Source organism: Geotrypetes seraphini, chromosome 5, assembly GCF_902459505.1.
Source record: "Geotrypetes seraphini chromosome 5, aGeoSer1.1, whole genome shotgun sequence".
Classification (NCBI taxonomy): Eukaryota; Metazoa; Chordata; class Amphibia; order Gymnophiona; family Dermophiidae; genus Geotrypetes; species Geotrypetes seraphini.
The window spans coordinates 213,340,958-213,366,986 of record NC_047088.1 but is presented as its reverse complement, the minus strand read 5'-3'; the positions used below and the strand labels follow the sequence as shown (position 1 = coordinate 213,366,986).

The 26,029-nt window shown below is 40.7% G+C and overlaps 1 protein-coding gene across 5 annotated transcripts in view; it reads right to left on the bottom strand.

Annotated features, from left to right (window-relative positions):
- RBMS1 (RNA binding motif single stranded interacting protein 1) overlaps nucleotides 1-26,029 on the bottom strand; it is a 457,592-nt gene that overhangs the window by 56,066 nt on the left and 375,497 nt on the right. For 4 of the 5 annotated variants that reach the window (XM_033944639.1, XM_033944640.1, XM_033944642.1 and 1 more), the window contains exons 7-9: nucleotides 7,224-7,339; nucleotides 3,503-3,552; nucleotides 3,294-3,387 (exon numbers count right to left, since the gene is read on the bottom strand). In XM_033944639.1, the coding sequence (XP_033800530.1) occupies nucleotides 3,294-3,387; nucleotides 3,503-3,552; nucleotides 7,224-7,339 (260 nt within the window). The remainder of the gene's footprint in view (nucleotides 1-3,293; nucleotides 3,388-3,502; nucleotides 3,553-7,223; nucleotides 7,340-26,029) is intronic. The other variant, XM_033944641.1, reaches the window with a different exon arrangement.

Below are 26,029 nucleotides of genomic sequence, written 5' to 3'. Positions count from 1 at the left end.
CCATTTGCGATATATGACCACGCCACCCACTAAATTGCGCCAAACGGAGGTCGGCGGTGACGCTCGTGCTCCTTCCACACAACAGTCACTCCACCCCCTGAGTGGGGATGATTGCAGGAGAAGAGTGCAGGGAGCAGCTCCCCTAAAGCCCTGCAGCTCGCGCCTGTCACAAGTGGAAGAGGTTGGCGGCGGCAGCAACGCTCGTGCTCCTTCCACACACCAATCGTGGAGAAGGGCCAGACATTCAGCAGGCCAGTTTAAACATCTAAATGGACCGGATATGGCCCGCAGGCCGTAGTTTGCTCATGTCTGTTCTAGCCTGTATTACGACGGGGTGTTGAAAAGTTCTCAGCCCAAGCAGCTTCAGATGTAAACATAGACATTTGAGCCGAGAGAGCACTCTAAGGGTTATTGCAGTGAATTTCACATTAAAAGTTGCAGGTTCAGATATCACTTTAACTTGCTTCTATTTCATGGCTAATACTCCAAAACCTACTGTACCTACACTAGGATGACACCTGCAGGCATAAGGGCTATTGTTGTGGTGTACAAGTGGGTATAGTAAGTTTTGGGTGGGCTTTGGAGGGTTCACCATACATTACTAAACTGTTCAAAGTTGTTAACACGCATGCAGATTGTGAAAAATTGCAGAAATTGGAAGATTGGACATCTAAGTGGAAGATGAAATTTAATTACTTTTTAGATTGAGCGCTTAGGTATTGGAGGTAAGGTGTTGAAGTGGTTTAAGTCTTTTTTTTTTATCAGATAGGACTTTTTGTGTAGAAGTTGGAGAGAGTCAGTCAAACTGAGCAGCTCTCATTAGTAGAGTACCTCAGGGTTCGGCATTATCTGCTGTTTTGTTTAATATCTATCTACTGTTGCTTTGAAACCATTAGGGGTGAACTACAAGTTGTATGCCGATAATATTCAGTTTCTTGCTCCTGTTACAGGTTCTGTGAGGGATGCCTTGTCCAATATTGAAATTTGTTTTTTAGTGATTAAGAGATGGATGTGTGAAAATCAGTTGAAACTGAATATTGGAAAAAACGAAACCTTATGTGTAAGGCATGAAAAGCACTTAGACATATTTCCATCAGAGCTAGTGCTTGATAACACAGTGATTCCAGTGTCTAGGAAGTGTAAATATTTGGGTATTGTTTTGGACCCCACTTTATCATTCAAACCACAGATTAAGGCAATTGTGTCGAGAGCATTTTTCATAAGCTAAGACATTTTCTACCACTAAATGGTTTTCGCTCAGTTATAGGTGCGTTGTTGACCCCTATCTTTGATTACTGTAACTCGCTTTATTTGGGTTTGCAAAAAGATGTAACTCAGGTTCTACTGTTTGCATAATTGATAGCTAAGGCTTCAAAGTTTGATCATATCATGCCTGTTCTGTGTGATCTTCATTGGCTGCCCATAACCTTCTGAACTGAGTTTAAAATCTATTGTTTGATTTTTAAGATATTGAGTGATAAGACTCCTCCAGTGTTGAGTGTTCTTTTGCAGCTGTATCAGCCATCTCAAACGTTACGTTCTGAAAATAAACTGTGTTTAGAGGTACCATCACTGAAAAATGTGAGGCTGTCCTGCATTTGTCAGCCTATGATAACTGTGCAGGGGGGTTTCTCTGTGTAACGCTTTGCCTGTTGAAATAAAAGGTGCGTCCAATCTGTTTCAATTTAGGAAGATGATTAAAACTATGTTATTTCAGAGATGTTTTTCTTGAAAGTTTGGATTTAGATTGGAAACCAAGATAATATAGCTTGACTTTATGAGATATTGTAAAATGTTTTTATTTTATGTATTATGTTTGCCTGGTTTGTTGATTTTATTATGTATGTGATTGATTGTAACTCGCACAGAATTGTTGGATGGTTTGCAAGAAATACATTTTTAAAATAAAAATAAAATAAATAATGTGGACAAATGCAAAGTGATGTACATTGGGAAGAATAACCCATCATAGTTACAAGATGCTAGGGTCCACCTTAGGGGTTAGCGGCTAAGAAAAAGATCTGGGTGTCATTGTAGACAATACGATGAAACTTTCCGCCCAATGTGCAGTGGTGGCCAAAAAAAAAGCAAACAAGATGCTAGGAATTATTTTAAAAAGGATGGTTAACAAGACTAAGAATGTTATAATACCTATGTATCACTCCATGGTGTGATCTCACCTGGAGTATTGCATTCAATTCTGGTCACCTTATCTTAAGAAAGATATAGCAGAACTACAAAAGGTTCAAAGAAGAGCGACCATGATGATAAAGGGGATGGAACTCCTCTTGTATGAGGAAAGACTAAAAAGGTTAGGGCTCTTCAGCTTGGAAAAGAGATGGCAGAGGGGAGATACAATTGAAGTCTATAATCCTGAGTAGTGTAGAACAGGTACAAGTAGAATAATTTTTTTACTCTGTCAAAAATGACAAAGACTAGTGGACACTCGAAGTTACAGGGAAATACTTTTAAAACCAATAAGAGGAAATATTTTTTCACTCAAAAAATAGTTAAGCTCTAGAACGCTAATGCAGTAATTTTGTTTTTAACAACAACATTAGCACATGGCCATTAATGCAAACAAGGAAAAGTTGGCCACTTTACTACTGTGGTAAAAATGGCCTTAATGCATAGGTAAATCCACACATAGGTGCACTAAGGTCACTTTCTACTGCAGTTTAGTAAACAGGACCCCTTAATCAGAAAAAAATGTGCATATTAAATATAATGAGGGACTTTTCCCTGTTTCTTAGGTCAGAGTTTTGGGGGTAAACGTTCAAAGCTCTACTGATTGCAGTTCTGTAGAATTGTCTCCTTTTTCTGGAAGATACAGTCAATACTTAAGAAAGGTTAAAAATTCCAAAAGAGAACAAGCAAACTAACCTGGAAACTCTATTTGTGGTACTAGACCCCTAGTTTGTATCAATTAAGGATACAACCTTGTATTGTAAACTTGTAGTGTAATTATGTCAAATTGTAACCTGTTATATTGTAATATGTATGTTTAACCTGTAATCCGTTCTGAGCTCTTTGGGGACAACGGGATAGAAAATGAAAATAAATAAAATAAAAAATAATGTGCACTTATATTGTCCCCCACCCCACCAAAAACAAATATTTAACTCTGGCCTTTATCATCATTGCCTGTTGCACACTACTTTGAGTGAATCTCTTCATAAATGTGGTTAATAAATCCTAATAAATAAATAAAATGTTGAAATCGCATCCATATTTGGGACTGCAAGATCTGCCTCACTATCTTTTTGTTGTAATAATAAGCTCTCTGTACAGACCTGGTATGTAGAAACAGGAGATGCAAGATAAGGGGTCATAGAGGTTTGAGTGATCATTCTGTTGGTTGCAATACTGTATGGTGAAGGATAAAATCTACAAACAAAAAAAGAAAGAAAAAAACATTATTGCATAAAAAGACATCAAGAAAACTTCCTGCAAACCACACCTTTTCTAAAGTTAATCAGTGGAACATCCACTTCAAACATACCCATTTTGTAGAGCAGCTGTAGCCGGATCATAGGTGAGCGTCATTCCAGCCTACAAAATATGAAAAGGGGGTTTAGAGTACAAAAATGGATGAACATTTTCTAAACTATTAAGAAAATTTAATATATTTTATAGTCCACCATAAAGAAAGGGACTAAAATACACAAAAAAGTGAATGACACCCAAAAAGGAGTGTACAAGGAAACAGAACTGGGACCAATGATTCTTTATTCAACAAAAGACTCGACACTGCCAGTGTTTCGGCCCTTGGCCTGCCTCAGGGGTCTTTATAATTGTCTTTCACTCGATTGTCTTCTAAAGATAATTGTCCCAATGTCAAATAGCGCTACTGTCGACGGCCAATGCCACCTACTGAGCTGGTCTTAGCAACTCTGCAATGTCTGCTATATTAACAGTTAACTTATGGTAACATACCACATATTAAGGGACAATTCTGTAACATAGACACAAACATATGAACCCTTTGGCCTGGATTCTGTATAGGATGCCTGGGAGGGGCCTACACTAACCCCAATTCTGTAACTGACGCCGGTTACAGAACTGGGTTAGAGTAGACGTGCCCGCTACACTTATCGCGGCAAGGGATCTCCCTGCCACGATAGGTATAGTGGCCGCCTGTCTCCTCTCCCCCGACGATCACTGGCAGGAGGATACCCAACCCCTCCTGCCAGAGGATGCCTCCTGATCACCAGCAGGAGGGTACCCAACCCCTCCTGCTGGAGGACACCTCCTTCCGGAAACCCCCCCCTCCACGCTAACACCCCACCATAACCTCCCCCCCTACTAAACTTTAATCGTTGGCCGGCTGGCTGGGTTTTGGTCGTCGTTGTGAGTTTGGTTCCCTCAGCTTATATTCGGATGGGTTTATATCTGAGTATATATGGTAAATGCCCAAATTTTACCCAAATACTATTCTGTAAATATCTGCTTAATTTGCATAGCGCATATTTGCAAAGAGGTAGAGCTTGGGCAGGACTCAAAATTATGTAAATAAGTTAAACTGTAAGTTACGCTGTCAGCCAGCCATAGAGCCGATGTAAGCATTAGTTGCTAAATATGGCAAAATGATTATGTTTAAATGTCTAGAATTCTATAATGAGAAGTAGGTGCCTACATTTCTTTATAGAATGGGCTCCTACTGAACACCCTTCAGGTGCCTGATTGTAGGCACTGTGGTCCATATTCTATAAATGGCGCCTTAACTTAGGGCTCCTTTTACAAAGGCGCGCTAGGGTCTTAGCGCGCTGAATAGCGCACATGCTAGCTGCTACCGCCTCCTTTTGAACAGGCGGTAGATTTTCGGCTAGCGCGTGCTATAGCACGTGATAATCTGGTGCATGCGTTAAAAACGCTAGCGCATCTTTGTAAAAGGAGCCCTTAGGCATCAATATGCACCCTACTGGCGCCTACCTTAAGAGGGAAACACCATTTTTTTTTTTTTCTAAATCATTTTTATTAAATTTTCAGGTGTATAAATACAACAACAAACCAACAACTAACAAGAGAAATAGCAGAACAGTCAGGTCTTTTGCATCATTCCTTCACGAAGACCCACAGAAACCAAAACCCCCACCAGAACCCCAAAACCCCCTCCCCCCCCCTCGCACTCCAGTGTCAAAAGTTCAATAAAGGGAAACACCATTTAAAACGGTACTAAAAAATAAATTGAAGGTGCCTTCCGGTGCTTAAAAATAAGAGTGCGTCTACTGGTGCCTAATGCCACTGTAGGCATGGCTACCACCGTAGGTGTGATTCATGACAAAGGTAGGGTATGGAAACGTAGGCCATGAAACCTCTGGCCTACATTTCTGGCGCCTACCATTGCCAATGGGCGATTCTCTAAATGGCGCCATCACGTGACTGACATGTGTTTTAGAGAATCCATGTAAACTACTTTCTGACCTATTCCTTATCCGGAAGTTAATGTAGGAATCAGGGCTGGTGTTAAGGGGAGGACAAACAGGCTCCACAGCATCAGGGGGCCCCTGTGGACTGGGATGTCCTTCCCTTTCCCCCACCCAGTTCTGAAGCCCCCTTCACCTGTAATAATGTTAAGGATGTTGCTGGCATGGCGATTCTCTAGTGCTGCCTCCTTGGCGCTGTTCTTTTACCATGGTCTACCCCCTCTGATGCAACTTCCTGTTTCTACTCATGCAGACCATGGCAGAGGAACAGTTCCAAGGAAGCCATGGACAGTGCATTTTTACAGGTGAGGGGGGCTTCGGAAATGGGTGGGGAGAAGAGAAGAACATCCTGGTCCACAGGGGCCTCCTGAAGCAACTGATTTTAAAATGAAGGGAGGGATGCTGGAGGGGAAGGCATTTGGTAGATAGGGAAATTGGGGAAGGGGGCAGGAAGAAGAGGAATTGGGGGGGAGGCTACCTTAATTTCTGCCCTGGTAAGAATCAGCATGATGTGTTTCCTATTAGAATTACTAAAAAGGGGTTCATAATGCTTACAATACAGTCCAACTTTTCTGACCAAATTCAAGAAGCATGATCAAGAAAAACCACTTCACATTTCAGATACCATATGTTTTAAATCAACACTACTATTGCACAGAACAGTGGCTTACAAATCTGATCAGCAACAAACACTGTGAAGCCTGAGCCATAACAATATCCACAAAGAATACTTGTAAAACAGAGTTGCATGCATCTGGAGTAAGAGCTAGGAATAATCTGTTCATTTTGGCTACCCAGAAACCCAGACCTTTCATTTTTCAAAGAACAGATTTGAAAACATACATATATTTGAATTGCAAATAAGTTTGTGTGTGGTCATTACAGATATTGCAAACGTGCACTTCATACCATCATGTGTTGTAACACTATGGAAATGTACTGTATACAGTACTTTTAGCCGCATATGTTTTTATATTTTCCAAATCCTAGGGAAACAAATCTAAGAAGCTTTTTAATCTTCTTCTTTTGCATTTCCAGCAGCTAAAGCTTGGAAGAAATTACCAGAAAGTTTCAAATCTTTATCTTAACTATAAAATCTTCAGAAAGTCTCCAAAATCATTACTCTTTAAATATGTGTTCCATAGAGGAATCATTGGATGTAACTGATTTTACATACTGTTATTTCCTCGGAGGATCACTTACCCTCTCTTTTATGAAAGCATAGTGTGGGTTTTAGCGGCGGCAGCGGAAGTAACTGCTCCAATGCTCCATGCTTTCGTAAAAGAGAGAGGGGGTTAATTTTTTCTTAATGTTATCCACTTAGAACGTGATGGTGTTTAGCAGAATATAAGAAATATTATATTATGTCATACAAAACTGATCTTCAAAGACAATGAATATGGCTACCTGGGGTTTTAAAATTGCCTGGGCATATATGGACTGAAAGTACCATCGTGCAAAATTTACCTTACGTTGTCCACCATAACCCTTTTGGTGGTATTAGAAAAAAACAATTTCTACATAAAGGTAAGGCATTCAAAACACCAGCCACATTACCTCAGAACACAGCAAAATACAGGGACAGTTGCATTTTACATGGAAACAGAAAGTTGAGTTTTTCATTGTATTCATACTATAGATATAATACACACATTTATTGGATTCTGTCAATGATAATTTTAAAGCAATGTGATAAACCCCTGGGCAAAACCCACAACTAGAATGCCAGAGGCATTCAAAAGCACTTCATCGTGCATGTCCCCCTTCCCCCAACTGAAACTTTATAGACAGACTTACAAGTCTCACCTCGCCCTCTCGAGGCCACGCTCTTCCATTCTGGACATATTTGCTCTGGTTCTGTCTCTTTTTCTGCCCTCCGTCTGCAAACTTGCACAGCAATGGCTCTGGAGGAGCTAAGTGAAAAGAAAAATATTGCTGACCTTAAACATTAAATATTTGCTCTTAATTTTTGCCTATTTTAATATAACATAAATCTAATTTTATATACCGCATAAAACCACTAGCTCAGAGCAGTTTATAAGAAAACACTAAAGTCAATAGAATCAAATCACATGTTAGAAGCTGGAATCCGCTGAGAATTGTTTAGATCACATGGAAAACAAATATGTAAAATAAAATAAAAAAAATAGAACACAAAAAATTATGCAAAATAATTTTAACATTTTCAACAGAACATTTAAACTAAGATTTAAAGTATTTATTAAAGAACCAAAATTTAAATTGTTAATAAAATCCTGTAGATAATCCTATTCTAATCTAACATCAGTTGGCATTAAACACTACTAATCTTCATTATTTCCACAGGGAAAATAATTCTAAAAGGCATTTTGGAGGCTAACGTAAGAACATGAGAATTGCCATATTGGGACAGACTGAAGATCCATCAAGCCCAGTATCCTATTTCCAACAGTGACCAACCCAGGTCCCAAGTACTTAGCCAGATTTAATACTGCTTATCCTAGGAATAAGCAGTGGATTTCCCCAAGCCATCTCAATAATGGCCTATAGACTTCTTTTTTAGGGAAATTATCCATACCTTTTTAAACCCTGTTAAGCTAACCGATTTCACCACATTCTCTACAGTAATGAATTCCAAAGTTTAATTATATGTTATGTGAAGAAATATTATATCCAGTTTGCTTTATATGTACTACTTAGTAGTTTAATCGCTGCCCATAACAGGCCTGATTTTATAACAGAAGTGCCTATGTGTAAAATAAGCTCCCAGACCTAGCTTCATGTGTATAAAAGACTTTACATACAGTATGGACAAGCCTTTAAGGGCTAGATTCACTAAGAACACTGATTGTGTCCTGACCAGTTTACGACCCCGATCTGATCCGTACCTGATCCGATCTGCACATGCAAATGAGAGGAAATGGCATGCATAAGTAGGAAGGCAGCGATTCACTAAACAGAAGATGGAACACCAACTGGGCTGGCCCATCCAAAAAGAAGTGACAGCTGAGGATCAGTCGCTCATGTCCTTGCCGTCTGTCCTGCTCTTTGCTGCCCTGAAATCCCAGCCATGCAATCCCAGTATCAAAAATAAAACCATCAAAATAAAATATCTCCCTTGTGCAAAAAGTGCCCTCTCTGCCGCCCTGCCTCTCTGCGAGGCTGTGGTTTTAACCCGCGGGTTTAAAGTGTGTTCTGTTCCGTAGTATGGCTGCAAAGCATGTTCTGTTCCATTCTGCCTCCACAAGTTTCTTTTGGGACCTGTCTGTACCTATGCCACCCCTTCTCCTTTGTTTTGACCTCACTTGTGCGGAGAGCAAGCGCACGCGCGGATCATCCGTGCATGCATCTGGATCGCTCTGCAGCAATCCGTGGGGTCAGTGTGGGGCGTGCCTCCGATCAAATAATTTGCATGAGGACTGTTTAGTGAATTGGTCGCCCGGAAAGACTCGGCCACGGATCGCCCAACAACGGTGAGCTTACTGAATCTAGGCCTAAGTGATTTGTAATGCTGAAAACCTGCAGACTGGATCATGATAAGTGTAATGCCACCTGCTGGGAAGTGTAAGAGGGAGAAAAACTGAGCAATCTTTAGTTCCTTTAAATTTAATTAAATGGATGCTGGTCACCTTCAATCACTCTTGAATCAAACTCAGCATACTTGTATATAGCAGTAAGTCAAATTTTTGGTAATAACCATTAAATACAAGACATATGTGTGTTTTATATATGCACTTTGATAAAAGGGAAGAGGGACCTCAGTGAACTGTCGAGCACAAACCTTTTTATAATCCAGTGCTAGGAACTCTTGGTTAAAATCTCATTCATTGGTCCCCAAAATACCTTTCTTTTTAATTTTTTATACTTAACTCATTATTAGTGTTTATCTTCATACTCTTGTCATCATTAAAAAAAAATCACATCTTAATTATTTCTGTTCATTCTCAAAATGGAGCTTCAGTGTTGTGTATAAACTTCATTCAAAAAATTACTTATCTTTTGACCCGGAATTCCCAACGTGAAATTTAAACCACACATTGAGCATACACTAGTGGGGCCCGTTTCATCATCGTTTTAAGGCTTCATTAGGGTTAACACTAGCTTCAACATGTATTGCTAGTTGATCTTGGCTGCTTAATGGGGCTTTAAGTGGCCAAGATCAACCAGCAATACATTGAAGCTACTGTTAACCTTGATGCTCGATAATGTGTGGTTTACATTTTTTGAATGAAGTTTATACACAATACTGAAGCTCCATTTTGAGAATGAACAGAAATAATTAAGATGTGATTTTTTTTGCATGATGATAAGGCTTTGAGGATGAGATGTACAGCATCGGCATCTATGAGACAAACTTGGTATTTTTTATTACATAGAGCATTTTGGACCCCTGTTCGTTTACAAAAGTTAGATAGCTTTAAGTCTAATAGATGCTGGCACTGTCATCTCAAAGCAGGGATATTAGATCATCTTCTATTCTATTAAATCTTTGGAAATCTATATGGAACCAAGTGAATAATCTATTGGACCTATGATACTATAGACCTATGATACTGTTTTATTTGGTACTTCTATGAGAGTTAAAAGACAAATTTCATCTAATAATAATAAACTTATACTCATTATGACAGGAGTTGCCATATAGCATATTACGAACAATTGGAAAAATTGGGATTGACTAAGCTATAGTTTTTGGTGGAACGTGTTCTAGCCATACAGCAGGGGCATTTAAAGAAATTTAGGGATGTTTGGGAGCCATTAGAAAAATATTGTAAAGAGTGAATAATACTTTTCTTTTACTTTTTTGATTGTACACATCCAGGGAGGGGGGAGGATGGGATATTTTCTGGGCTAATAATATGTTGAAAGAAATGGTGGGAAGGGGGGTGGGGTATTTTGTTCTGAAGGAATACTGTAAGAATATTAAGTGATGTTAAAGGTAAAATGAATGTATATTGTATCACACTTATTGAAAGTTTTAAAATGAATAAAGATTAAAAAAATAAAAATAAAAAAGAAACTCCATTTTGAGAATGAAGAGAAAGAGTTAAGGCGTGATTTTTTTTGTATGATGATAAACACTAACCCCCCTCTTTTACCAACACATAGCGCGGGTTTTAGCGCCGGCAGCGGTAGTAGCTGCTCCGACGCTCATAAAATTCCTTTGAGCGTCAGAGCAGTTACCACCGCTGCCGGCGCTAAAACCTGCACTATGCGTTAGTAAAAGAGGGCTTAAAAGTGAGTTAAGCCTAAAAAAATGTAAAAGAAAGATTTTTTTTTTTTGGGGGGGGGGACCAATGAATGAGATCTGAGCCAAGAGTTCCTAGCACTGGAAGATAAAAATTTGGTTTGTGCAGGACAATCTTTAGTTCCCCCATAACAGCGGTACAACAAAGGAAGAGGATGCAGACAGGGGTTTTACAGTCAAAACCAGTAGCTGAGTTTAAGGGATAACGAGAATCTTTTCCTGCAGGAAAATGGAGAAGGGAGGAGTTTTTCCCCATTCGTAGCATAGAAGCAGCAATTAGCCAGGCGAGCTGATCCTGAGACTGAGGGAGGGGGATTGGAGTTCCCCTAGAATAGGACCAAGTACCAATTCAGCCCCAAGAGAAATGGCTGAAGCTATTGTATCAAAGATGCTTTCCAACTTTTTGCAATTACATAACTGTCTCAGCCCAATACAATTTGGATTCAGGGCCTTTCATAGTACTGAGTCAGTCCTGCCATCATTGGTTTCAGAAGCTAGGCTGATATTCACTTGGAGTGGAGCAATCAGATTTACAGGAGTCCCGAGTATTATTGAATAAAGTTCAATATATACAACAAATGTCTAAACTGACTGCTCTTAGGAGAAATCAGATACATAATTATAACACCATTTGGGGTGCGTATGAAATCTGGATTAATTCCCAAAAGGATAGTTCCATTGATCTCTGATAGATTTTTTTTCTTTAATACTTTATAAATCTCCTGCACACATCCTCCCATTGGGCTGGGTGGGATGGTAGCTATTATAGGGATTTTGATATTCTTGTGTATAATTTATCATCACTTGGCATTACAGCAGTGGTTCTCAACCCTGACCTGGAGAACTACCAGCCATCAGGTTTTTGGGATAACCCTAATAAATATGCATAAGAGAGATTTGCATATAATGGAGGTGACAGGCATGCAAATCTGCTCTATGCATATTCATTACAGCTATCCTGAAAACATGACTGGCTAGTGGTCCTCCAGGACAGGGTTGGGAGCCACTGTATTACAAGGACTGTCTTATAATAGTTTAGGGAATTTTTGTTTAACCTATCTGGTTAAAATGTAATACGTCTTATCTTCTACTTGGAAGCCACCATATGGGGACCCTCAAGGGTCTCTTCTCTCTTTAATATTATTTATTGCGTATATAACTTTTTTTTTTTTGCTAAAGTTTTCTGGACTATGGAGCAAAATTTTCTACTTGTGCAGATGACATGTTTTTGTTAATTCTAGCAGATGATAACATATCACCTACTTTGTTAAATATTTTCAATTTATTTATTTACTAGTCTTTAAGCCCGTTACATTAATGGGTGCTAGAATAGATGTGTCTGTCTGATTTTCTTTCTGTCTCTCTGTCTCCTTAGCCACTGTCTGTTTGTCTTTCTTTCTGTCTCTCTCTCTCCTTGGTTGCTTTCGGTCTGTCTTTCTTTCTGTCTCTCTCTCTTCTTGGCCACTTTCTGTCCGTGTCTCTCCCTGGTCCTGTCTGTCTGTCTTTCTTTCTCTCTCGCTCCTTGGCTGCTGTCTGCCTGTCTCTCTGTTTGTCATTCTTTGTGTCTCCCCCTGGCCCCTTGTCTGTCTGTTTTTCTTTCTTTCTGTCTCTCTCCCTGGCCCCCTGCCTATCTCTCTCTGGCCACCCGAGCAAACCAAGATTGCTGCCTGCCCCCCGGCATACCCCTTTCCCCATAATAGCCCCTTTTCCCTCTCCCCCTCCACTTTTTTCTGTCTGTCTCTCTCCCTGGCCCCCTGCCTATCTCTCTCTGGCCCCCTGAACAAACCAAGATTGCTGCCTGCCCCCCAGCACACCCTTCCCCCCAAAGCAGCCCCTTTTCCCTCTCCCCCTCCACTTCCCTGTGCAGCAGTAGCAGCCGGATGCCTTGCAGCACCTCGAAGGACACCCTCCTGCCATTGCTCTCACCGCTGCACGTGCTGCCACGTGCCGCAAACGGAACACGGTGTGGAAACACAAATCATGGTGGCAGGGAACGCGCTGTGTCAACTGCACATGCGTGGGTAAGGGTTTTATTATAGAGGGAGCTCAGAACGGTTTACATGAATTTATTTGGGTATTCCAGCATTTTTCCTTGTCTGTCCCAGAGAGCTCACAATCTATTTAATGTAACTGGAGCAATGGGGGGGGGGGGGGGGATGGGAAGGGCCAAGTGATTTGCCCAAGGAGTCACAAGGAGCAGTGCATTAACCTGACTGAAAACAGTAGTATCATTCAAACTTAATAAAGTTAAAACTAAGTTACATTAGTTAAACCATAATGAAGCTTCCATTTCTGAGGTTGTAACCTCTTCTGACAGTCTCTCTTTGAAAGTAGAGTGAATTTTGAAGAGCTTTGGGAGTTTATTTAGATACGACATTATCTTTAGAACCTCAAGTCAATGTAGTAGTACATATAATTCTTTTCAAATTTTGGCAGTTCTGTAATACACAATCTTTATTTGTTAAGAAACATTTTTTCTGTTTTGGTGCAGGCACTTATCCTGTCCCGTTTAAACTACTGTAATGGATTATGGTCTATTTCTGGTTTCTTATTTCACAACTTCAAAACCGTTGCTGATGAAATGTTCTTTCATCTTAAAAAAAGATTGACAGGGCAACATCCTTTGTAATAAACCGGAATTGGTTATATTTACAGGTGTGTATTACTTTCAAGTTAGCTTGCTTGACATTTAAACTATGTGATGGTAGTTGTCCAGAATATTTAATAGGTTTGTTCTCATTTCCTTTTAATCTTAATATTCTAAGATCAGGGTCATTTGTGTTACCTTTCTTTCTTTCTTTTTCTGGAATACAGTGTAAGATTTTTGAAGAAATCCTTTATTTACCAAGACGTTCAGATTTGGTGTGCTCTTCTGCTTGCTTTGAAAAAGCTACATTCTTATTTGAAAGCAGTTAAATACATATTTATTTAGAAAACATCTATTAAGACACGTCTCTGTTCTTTTCTTTTGTACTGTACTGCTGCATTTTGTAATCCATATTGAACTTTTTGGGGGAGTTGGCGGAATTCTAGACACCATGTCATATCAGATCAAAGGCAGATGGGACAGACCAGGAAGTTCCCATGAACTGCCTGCGGAACAGGACAGGAGAAGAAAGGAACCTATGGACCGGTTAAACAGAACCACAAGGGGCTGCCTCTTTGCAGATACACATGGACTAGAGAAGGAGTTAAGTTAAATGTACTGCTCAAGAACTGCTATTTGCATTTGTTGTGTTTGATGAAGAGAGAGGGAAGGACAAAGCATTAATCTGTGCTCAGCATCTGTTGTCGGGAGGGAAAAAGCTTGTGTTAATTAGAAGGGTTCTGGACAAATGCAGCATGGCAGTGTTTTGTGAAAAATGTTTGTGAGAAATTATGAAAGGTAAGGAGTTTGGGTGGGGAGGGGGTGTGAGAAGGGCAAGCCAGGCTAGGGAAAGGGCCCTGAGCTTTAATCCTGCCCTACTCCACTATTGAGCACTAAATGTGCTCTGATCCTTGGTGAAGATTAAGTCTGCTGGTCTCTTTTATACAGAGGAACATTTTGCTGAACTTTGCCTAGAGGATTATCCTTTAAGTAAGTCTATTGATGCTAAGCACTTTTCAGAGGATTATTACTTCTGTCTTCATTACTAAAGTCTGTCCCTGCCATATTCTTTACTGTGGAAGATTCAGCCTGTGTTTTCTGATAAAGACTCTTGTTTCTGTATTCATTACTAGGATTATGTGGACTGCATTTGTTGCTGTGTGCATTGCTACCAATGATCACTCCTGTGTGCACTACTGATTATCATCACTACTATGTTCCTCTTATAGATTATTCTGGATCAAACCTTTTACTGTGGATTAACCTGGCTTCCTACTGTGTGTACAGCTAGGACTCTAAATAAAAGACCTGCAAACACCCATAAAGGGAAAAGTGCACGTGAGCTATGTTATTACCCGTTGCTAGGTGGCAGTGCCAAGTACAAGGCCTTACACAAGGTAAAACAAACTCCAGTCTGTTCCAGGAACATAAAAATATCCATATTGGGTCAGTCTAACGGTCCCATTATGTTATCATACTCCCACAACGCATTAGAATTAAACATATTACCAATTCTCATTGGCGGGTGCTCCAATATCACACAGTGTTTGAAGATCCACCACGCTTTGCGTTCTCCATGGGCCGTAATTTAAAACAGCACCTGATGAAAGCTCAATTTTGCTCCAGTCGTGAGAATACAACAAATTTGCCTTTGGGGCATGTGCCTTGTGACACCTGCACAATCTGTCAGTACAGTCAGCCTCTACAAGATATGAATGTCCCCAATTGGGTGCGGCAAAGGAGCTTGATCATGGCCACCAATTGTAAAACCAGCGGTGTGGTATATGTGATCCAGTGCCCCTGTAAGTTATTGTACATTGGCTACACGACGAGAAGTATACGTGTGTGCACTGGGGAGCACATCAGCAGAATTAACTCATGTATTGGAAGCCCCACTTATACAACATTGGTTAGATAAACAACATTCCACCGCTACTCTGAAATATTCTCTCTTAGAGGTTCCAGTCCTCCCCCATGGCGGCAATCTGTCTGCAAGATTATATGCACAAGAGCAGAGTTGGATTTTTAAATTGGGCACTTTACATCCAGGAGGTCTGAACAGTGAGATTGAGTGGCGCGCTTTTTTGTAGGCATGGTTTTTACAATCAGTGTTTGTGTATAATCAGTGGATTTTGCAGCATACTTTTTTAGCTGTTGAGACTTTAGAGCTTTCACTTTTTTGATTTTTTTCGATCTTTCATGACATCATCATCAGCTGAGTAGTTTTTTTACGTGTTTACGTTTTTGATGTTTTGACCTTTTTGATGCTTTGATGTTGTGACATCATTCTATCAGCTGTTATTTGAATGAGGATTGTGGTGTCTTTTTTACCGTTGAAAATTGGTGAAGGAAGTTAGCTTTTTGAAACATCCTCGAGTCTTTTTGGTGAGTACCCTCTGTAAAGCCAGGATCTTTTCCTGTTAAGTTTATAATAATTCCCTTAATGTGTGTTAAAGGTTTTTTTAAGACCTAACTGCTTGATGAATTCCCCCCTAAGTTTCTATGCTTGTCCTCTCAACTTAGGCAGCTGTTATAAAATTACCCTCTAAATCAAGGATCTCAAAGTCCCTCCTTGAGGGCCACAATCCAGTCGGGTTTTCAGGATTTCCTCAATGAATATGCATTGAAAGCAGTGCATGTACATAGATCTCATGCATATTCATTGGGGAAATCCTGAAAACCCGACTGGATTGCGGCCCTCAAGGAGGGACTTTGAGACCCCTGCGTCTACATGGAAAGAATATAGAGGAAGAAAACTCAGCTGAACTAGGATAAACTTTTATTACGGCATATAAAGCTGTTAGTCCATGAATTTGTATGTGCTAACAACTACCACACAAGCACACCAACTGTCGGTGCTATGTCATGCCAGTTAGCATGTGAATTGCCAGTTTCAAAGTTGGGGGCCGAAATATTAAAAACCTGCGTCGTGCAAAGAAGACATGCTGTATCTACTGAGAAAATAACAGGGGATTAGAACTGAACGTAACAAAAAGCAATACATAAGGTCTGGAACCTCATTAGACATTTTTTAAAAACCTACTGCAAAATTGTTTGGCTTTATGTGAACTTGCTGTAGCTCTCATTTCCAGAGTATTAAATGCTCGCTTTTTTTCTTGAAACCGAAACTCTTCAGCTGAAGGCCCCAGTGTAGTGGCTTTTCATCTGAGCAAACCAGTATCTCTCAGAATGAATAACTAATTTGTACTTGGCATGGATCTCGACTGGACAAATGCTTAGGACAGCTGAAGACTATACATTCTGTCTTCGCTCGGCAATTTGCAACGCTTTTGCAACAGATGCTGTAAAGCTCTCATATGGAAGCTGACCCATAGTATAGCCTCTGATGTTGCTATTTTGATGCCTAGTCATTGAAACATTTGTGTGTCTAACCTCCTTTAAACAGATGAGTCACCTTCTTCAGCAGCGTTATCACATTTTTTTTTTTCTGAGTAACAAATCTTTCTTCCAGACAACAGATCTAGAGATAGCTATGCATCTGACTTTTCTCCAAACTGATGACAGGCGATTTCATACCTCTGTTGCTGCCAACAAAGATGCTATGCTGCTTTTAATGGTATAGAATCCTAAAAGGTGACTAACACCACATTTGATGCTAAGCAAAATAAGAATGCTCTGTACCTCTCTCTCTTTCTCCCTCCCCCCCCTTTTTTTTCTCTGGACCCTCTGGCTTCCATCACTTAGACAGACACACAGGTAAACTGTCCTTTCTCTCTCATACACAGAAGTGGCCTCTGAATCTGTGTACTCCATATTTGTAAAGTACAACTTTAGTACCAAGCATATTTTTGATGAGTCTTTCTTATATGCATTGCATCTCTGTCTGCCCTTCTGTTCAATATTTATATTGTGCACAAGGAAAAAAGAAGGAGACTGGCCTCAACAGGAACACAAAAGTACAACAGAAAGAGGCAAGAGAGATGTCTGAACCAACTGATGGTTACATTTATTCAAACCACTTGATGTATAAACAAATATAAAAGTTCTAGGTCTTTAAAAAGACCATTGGAAGTCCCAGATGAACGGGATCCTAGGAAAGTCCCAGCCAGGATCTGGGTTTCGGCAAGCTGAGTTGCCTTCCTCAGGGGACAACGTGCGCGTTATTCTCTTTGTCCTGCTTGAGAACGTGTCGGCGTTCCAAAACTGAAAGCTGCCGAGGGTACCAATAGGGAAGGTTTTTCAGGAACTTGGAGTTTGTTACCGCATTTATGCGGATGATATCTCCCTGCTGCCGCTTCCCTTCCGCAGTACCTCTGTAACATTCCTGGAGCAAGCCGCAACCCCCAAGCTGCTGTTGCGCCATCGTCAGCTCTTCCTCTGACATCACTTCATAGGCACGGGTCCAGGAAGTGACATCAGAGGAAGAGCCGACGCTGGTGCGACAGCAGCATGGGGGTTGCTAATCGTGCCAGGAACATTACAGAGGTACGGGAAAGGGAAGTGTTGCGTGTGCATGGCAGTGGGGGGCGGAGAGGATGACGGATGCCTGTGTCCTCACTAAGATGGTGCCCGAAGCGGACTCATCCCCCCACACCTTATTACACCACTGACGTCAATACATCTGACAAGTAATAGTTGGTCAAGAATCCTTCACGCTGAGGCTAGTCATTCCATTTCAGTAAAACTGTTTTTCCTTCCAAAGATGAAATCTGGTGCTAAACAGCCTAGGGCAGGGGTAGGCAACTGCAGTCCTCGAGAGCCATAGGCAGGTCAGGTTTTCAGGATGTCACACAATAAATATGCATGAGATAGATTTGCATCTCAAGGAGGCAGTGCATGCAAATGTGTTTGTCCTCAGAAAAATTATGCATAAATAACAGGTATAAACGTGTGCATAATTCTGTGGGAGTGTGTGGTGCAGTGGTTAGAGCTACAGCCTTAGCACCCTGAGGTTGTGGGTTTAAACCTCTTGTGACCCTCATTGCCCCAGGTACACTAGATAGAGTCTGAGCCCGCCGGGACAGATAGGGACATATGATAAAGTACTTGAATGTAAACCACTTAGAATACAATTGGTATATAAATAATTAAATTTAAAATAAATTTAAAAAACTTTTAAAGTCAAAGTATGCACAGTGAACCTCGAAGATTGAGGGGTATCCCAAAGGCCAATGCACAGACAATATAGCAATGCCTATGGCCAAAAATGCACTCCAGTCCTCCACAATTTCTCTCTCACGGCACACAGACTTAAAGGTCCCCTGAAAGTGAGCTGAAAATGTTAGATTTGCATTTCCTGTGCCTAACTATTAACAAGGCAAAATGTAATTGGGAGCCCTAGTTAATTAGAAAAACTCCCCTTTAATGGGTTCTCCAGCAATGTACTATATAAGTATTTACAAAAGAAAACAATAAGGCAAACAGTGCATAAAAATAAGGTGACGTACTTAGAAAAAGAATCAGATAGGTATTGGCAGGCTTAATTCCAGAATATCTTTTGGAATCATTTACATTCAATAACTCCAGGAAATCACATGTACTATTCTCTCTTCCATCTGCCAAGGGTTGTAAATTTAAAAGACATCAACAAAGTCTGCTGTCCTTTCAAGCAGCACTACGGGATAAGGATTTGACTTTCTTAATTATGTCTGACTCTTATCTACAATTTCGACGTATCTTAAAAACGTATCTTTTTACTGAATACTTTGAAAATTAGGCATGCTCTGCCTTTCTTCTCATCTTTTGTACTCATAACCTTTTGTGAACCTCATAGAACTTTGCGGTATTTGCGGTATAAAAGTATGTTTCAATGGATTCAGTTTGACTGGTATTTCTCTACCTCAAACTCAAACATCTTTCACACTTATTCACAGGGCTACTCGGTTCTGGTCCTCAAGGTCAACAGGCAGGCCAGGTTTCAGGATATCAACAATGAATATGCATGAGCGAAATCTACATGTACTGCCTTCTTGGCATGCAAATCTCTCTCATGTGTATTCATTACGGAGATCCTGAAACCTGAGTAGCCCTGGGTAGATGGCTGAAAAATCCTCACTCCCTTTTATGATGATTTTATCCTCCTTGATGTTAGTCAGTTGATTCCTTCACCAGTTTACTATAGTCTATTGGGCAGTGGTTAAATCCAGTATTTTTCCTCTTTATCTCTTTCTCCCTCGGCATCAAACAGTTCCTCTGTGTGCTGCGCTCTCTTGTATCGCTCTTTCAATCCAATGTGGCTCTGTGATCCAAAATGGTTGTATTAACTTCAGGGCTTTCCAGGGGACATAGGTCAGCCAGGACAGAATGGCCCAGAGGGCCTGAAAGGGAAGCCAGGAGCACAAGGTTTGCCTTTACACAAGAGGACAGCCAGGGGAAGAGGTGGGTAATATTCACTGGCATTACACACTATATTGTTTTAGTAATTATCCTCATGATGTAAGTCACAGATGCTATAAAACAATTTTCTTAGATTCTGCAAAGCATGTATTCACATTCTCTATAAGTTGTAAGTTATTCATTCTATAGAAAGGGTGTCCAACCTTTCGGCTTCCCTGGGCTGCATTGGCCGAAAAAAAATGTTTCTGGGGCCGCGCAAACGCTGCACCAAGACAGAGGAGGGAGCCGGCAAGACGGTAAACACCCAGGGGCAACAGAGGAAAATACTGCATCGCCCTCAACCGGGGCTGCACAAAATACTTCACGGGGCCGCATGTGGCCCTCGGGCCGCAGGTTGGACACCCCTGTTCTATAGCTTTGTATTTTGATCCTGTAGCATGTTATTGACTCTGTAACGTACGTATCTCTGTTCCTGAAAACTTTGTGTATGTATCCTTGTAACCTGTTCTGGGCTCCTGGGGAGAATGGGCTATAAAAATAAATAAATAGGAAGGTTGATAAGATCCTGGGTGGGTTCTATCTCTTATTATTTAAGGTATCAGCATTTATCAGTTTTACTGCTTCCAGCTTTCAAATCCTTTATCTGACAAGGACAGCCATGTGACAGCAGCTTTATACCATTACTCTCTTTTCAGAGGATCACGATTTTATATCTTTTTTTCAAATTTCATGATAAAACAAATTACATTCTGAAAAGCAAAAATAAATGCAAATGGGAACCATTCCAACAGGCCCATGTTAAGATAGACAAAGTTCTCAATCAATATAAGTAACGAAATAAAAGCAAAGAACATAAGAACAGCCTTACTGGGTCAGACCAATGGTCCAGTAGCCCATTCTCACGGTGGCCAATCCAGGTCCCTAGTACCTGGCCAAAACCCAAGGAGTAGCAACATTCCATGCTACCAACCCAGGGCAATCAGTGGCTTCCCCATGTCTTTCTCAATAACAAACTATGGACTTTTCCTCCAGGAAATTGCCCAAACCTTTCTTAAAACCAGCTACACTATCCACTCTTACCACATCCTCTGGAAATGCGTTCCAGAGCTAACTATTCTCTGAGTGAAAAAATATTTCCTCCTATTGGTTTTAAAAGTATTTCCCTGAAGCTTCATCGGGTGTCCCCTAGTCTTTGTAATTTCTGATGGAATGAAAAATCGATCCACTTGTACCCGTTCTACTCCACTCAGGAGTTTGTAGACTTCAATCATATCTCCCCTCAGCCGTCTCTTTTCCATGCTGAAGAGCCCTAACCTTTTAGTCTTTCCTCCATTCCCTTTATCATCTTGGTCGCTCTTCTTTAAACCTTTTCTAGTTCTGCTGTATCTTTCTTGAGATAAAGCGACCAGAATTGAATGCAATACTCTGGGTGAGGTTGCACCATGGAGTGATTGATACAGGGACATTATAACATTTTAGTCTTTTTAACCATCCCTTTTTTAATAATTCCTAGCATCCTGTTTGCTTTTTTAGCTGCTGCCGCACATTGAGCGGAAGGTTTCACCGCATTACCTACGACGACACCGAGAACCTTTTATTGGGCGCTAACCCCCAATGTGGACCCTAATATTTGGTAATTGTGACTTGGGTTATTCTTCCCAATGTGCATCACTTTGCATTTGTCCATATTAAATTTCATCTGCCATTTGGACGCTCCGTCTTCCAATTTCCTAATGTCTGCCGGCAATTTTTCACAATCCACATGTGCTTTAACAAATTTGAACAGTTTAATGCCATCTGCAAATTTAATCACTTCACTTATTGTTCCAATTTCCAGATTTAGAAACTCACTCCCCCCACCTACCTTAGTGCCGCCATACTCCCAACCTAATTCAGGACCGCTTCCCTTATGGAAGTGGAAGAGTGGGAAAGATGGCAACTTTCCAAAAGATTGAAATGGGATTTTTGTGCAATAGAGCAGAGACTAAGCACAATTCCAAGAATAAACTACAAAATTACTTCTCCTGAAGAATGATTCATTTCCTATTACACAACAGGCTTTTTCAAAGCGCTTTCTTATTCCATGTCTGGCAAGACTGTTTTGGAAACAGTGCCCATTGTCATAGATCAGACCAGAGGAAATACTATTTAAATAGGAACGCTGCTATGGAGAGTCTGCTGCTCTACACAGAATTGTAAAAATGTGTAATTTGAGAGGTGGGAAGTTGTACTTATGAATAGAAAAGGCCCTGCCTGTTTTTAATGTAGCATAGCTTCCTTTCACCGAGACATTTTAAGATCAGTGTGTGATCCGGCTTGGCCTTTGATGAGCATCACTGGCAATTGACTCATATGATATTGGCATGCCATTTCAAATGCACATAATGAGACTTGCAGCAGCCAGACGTTTGCAGTAAAGTGATCAGTCTCTTGAGAAGTTCACTTCTCAGCTTGGACTCATTAATATTGTAGGCTATATGGGAACAGACACGAGCCAAGAAGCTAAAATGGAGTTTATTTTGCAGGGCTGAAAAAATTCTTTCAGTAAGCCATTAGCCAAAAGCCAAACAATTAGATCCAGAAATTGGTATTAAAAAAAAAAAGATGTTCTATAAAGTAGAATTCCAGAGAATGCACGATATGCCCCAACCCCCGGAAAGTGTGTGCAGTAGCCTGGCTTCTCTATAGCTCACAGCTGCAGTAGATACATCCATGAAAAGTTATGGAAACCAATACTTATAAAGCAGTTGAGTAAAAAGAACTGTAGTCTTAGACCCTAGCCAGAGGCCAACCCATCCGAAGTATGGATCTCAAATAATGGGCAAAGCAGTGCTGTTTCTGATAGGACAAAACACAATGTCAGGTTCTGGAGCCCGAGTATAACTAAGGAACTATTTTCAAACAAGCAATGTAGGTGCAGTTCCACATTGCACCTTATTTTCAACTTGCAATACTGTTCATTGGTATAAATGACATACACACTATGCATTTGTTTTTTGGAGGAAAGCCTACCTGAACTAAAGTGGGTCGCAAATAAAGGCCCAGGGCACTACAGCTTTGGATCCCTCCCTCTACTTTTCTAAACCACAGCCTGTGGGATTTGGGCTCATTTCAACCAGGCTAGAAGCCCAGAGGGTTGAAGAGAAGCATACCAAGATGAAAAGATTTAATTAATCTGAATAATTTTTGAATCTCTCTATACTCAAGGTGCCAAATCACATTATATACATTTGAGTAGCAACTCCCACCTAACAAAAAACAAAAGAAAATATATTTTCCCCTCTGCTGTAAAAATTAAATAAAATATAACCGTGGATCGGTACCCTTTTTTTTCACAACTATTCCCAGGAGTGAGCATTTTATTTTTATTTTTTAATGTAGGGGTCCTTTTATTAAGCAGCAGTATAAAGTGGCCTTAGCATGACCTTACATAATCTACCACTGCCGGGAAATGGTTGAATTTTTTTTTAACATTTTTTGAATTAATGGTCATGTGCTAATTTTACCATTAGCAAGTGGTCATTGAAAATATTAGCACACCTATTTAATAATAATAATAATAACTTTATTTTTTCTATACCGCCACAATCTTGCGACTTCTAGGCGGTTTACAGTGAAGAGAGTAAGTAGTAAGGCTCACATGCTCATTCTGTGCTAATCAATTAGCATGTGGTAATGTGGATGTGCTAAATGTTCAGCACAGAAATGCTGTTTCTATCCCCCCCCCACCCGACATACCCCATCATGCTAAAAAAAAAACAAAACACATCTTTTCTAGCATGTTATTTTTGTGCACAGATCCAGAAATTACTGCAGGATGCCTGAATGCGTGTTGCAGTAAACATGAACTAATGCCTACTGCAGCTTAGACAAATGACATGATATATGTGTATGTGTGTGTAAGTGTGGGCTTTTAAATTATGATTTATTTTGGATTTTCTTGCTCATCTGGTCTCACTGATGTGGATATGCTAATTCTGATTGTTTTTCTCATGGGAATGTGAGCATTTTTCTTTTGTATAGCAAACCTAGACATTTTTGGTATTTTGCTGCGAGTACTACGCTTCCTTGCTGTGGATCATTTTTGCATTTAGTTAACATTAATAATAATCTATTTAACATTTTTACTTTGTATAATATTGTGCATTCGTGGTGTAACAGAAGGCAAATCCAAGGGAAACAAATGGTTAATTCATGTCTTAACAGCAATTAAGGAAGCTTCCTAAATGAAGCTTAGATGCTTTTTCATTTATGTACTTTAGTTAAGTTCGTTAGACACTTAGCATGAGAACTAGCACGTGTTAACGGCTATTCTACAAATCGCTTTTGCGTTATTTTTCTTTATAATGGGCTAGATTCACTAACCTGCCCGATCGTGACCGATCCGTGTCCGATCTGGGCAGGTCCGATGGATTCTGAAACCAATAATATTCTAATGGAGGCAATCGGAGGAATGCCCCCATCCGCCGACACGGATCGCTAGTGTGCGATCCTGACGCATGCGCAGACTATCTGCTTTCCCTGTAGATGGTCTACGCATGCGTTTGGTGTTTGTTTTAGCTAGGTTTTTTTTTAACTGGCTGTGTTTTGTTTTTTTTGTTTTTTTACTTTTTACTCCAGAGACCATGGTTTTAACCTGCGGATTTAGAGCGGGTTAAAACCATGGGTTTGAGTCGGGGCAGAGATTGGGGCAGGAGATTCACTGGAGAGTTGGGGTAGAGATCGGGCCAGGAGAGTCCCCTTCGCCGACACAAGACTTTTAAAAGCAATTATTGACTCTCCTGCTCTCTGCCGCCCTTCCCCACAGTGCAGCCTTGCTTTAAAACCACGGACTCGCACTGCGGGGAAGGACGGCAGAGAGCAGGAGAGTCGGGGCGGCAAGAGCAGGGCTCAGCTGGAAGGGAAAGAGAGCAGAGTGGCAGAGATGGGCTGCAGGGCTGGGATTTCAGCTCCGAGGACAGTTGGAAGGGACGTTTGCGACTGGGGACCAGCAGTCGCTTCCTGTGTTGATCGGCCAGTCCAGTCGGTTTCAAAAATGCCTTTAGTGAATTGCGTCCCTACCTACTTTGCATGCCGTTCCCCTCATTTGCATGCACAGATCGGCACAGAGGTACGTGAATTGGGCCAGAGTAAAATCAGGTCGCAAACCGATTGGTACACGATCGGTTTGCTTAGTGAATCTAGCCCAATGAGTACAAGCTAATTGACATGCTACAGGTATTTTGAGTTAGGGGGCATAACTAGGCAAGGCATGGGCAGAGACTAGAATATATATTGTAATTAGCTTTTAGCTTGAGCCCATTTAGCATCTCCTAAATATGAAGAGCTAAGTGCATCTGCCCTAACTACAACCAGGGTACCATATGCCAGTGTTTATCAATTCGGCCCTGGAGTACCCCCTTGCCAGCCAGGTTTTCACACTATCTACAATGAATATACATGAAATAAATTTGCATATAATGGAGGCAATGTATGCAAATCAAGTTTATGCAAATTCAATGTGGATATCCTGAAAAAATGACTGGCAAGGGGGTACTGTAGGAATGAGTTGGGAAACACTTCCATAGGCTAATGGATATTTTAACACATGATCTGAAAAAGAAGTGCTGGACATGCCGCCCCCCCCCCCCCCCCAATAAGTGGTACCATATTCAATTTGCACTTAACTGCCCATTAAGTTCTTCTACTACTACCACTATGATTTCTATAGTGCTACCAGACGTACGAAACGCTGTACAGAGTCACAAAGAAGAAAACAGTCCCTGCACAAAATAGCTTACAATCTAAATAGCCAAGACAGACAAACAGGATGTCATGGATACAGTTAAAGGGAATGGTTAAGCAGCTGGCTGGGTTGGAGGGTAGTGGAGTAGGGTTAAGGATTGAAGGCTAAGGTATGGTAACTGCAAGATTTAACATACTTTAATAAAAGGACCCTATACTTTGCATAAATAGACCTCGTTGATGCCTTGTTTCCAGATACCATTAGCTCCTAACCACTATCTAGACTAGGGGTGCCCAAAAGGTCGATTGTGATCGACCAGTATATTGCGAAGGCAACACGAGTTGATCGCGGAGCCCATCCCGGGCTCCGTGATAGACTCGCATTCTACCTGCTTCCCGACGCCGTAAACAGAAGTGCCAGGCTGACCAGCCTTCCCTCTCCTCCTCCCCCCCCCCCACCTTGACTTCAATTCTGATGTCGGAGAGGAAGTTCCGGGCCAGCCAATCAAGTACTGCAACATTTTATTCCTTACTACAATCAATACATATCTCTTTTATTTTTCCATCTGCATCTAGGTTTTAATTCATATTTTGCTATTCCCTTAATCTAAATCAGTGTCTCTCAAACGGTGTGCCATGGAACAGTGGTGTGCCCTGCAGAGATTATGGGTGTGCCATAAGAGATTCCAGAATTTTAATTTATTTAAAAAAAATTCCCTTCATAAATATACGCTAGAATAGATGGCATGTATGTCACATACGCAAGAG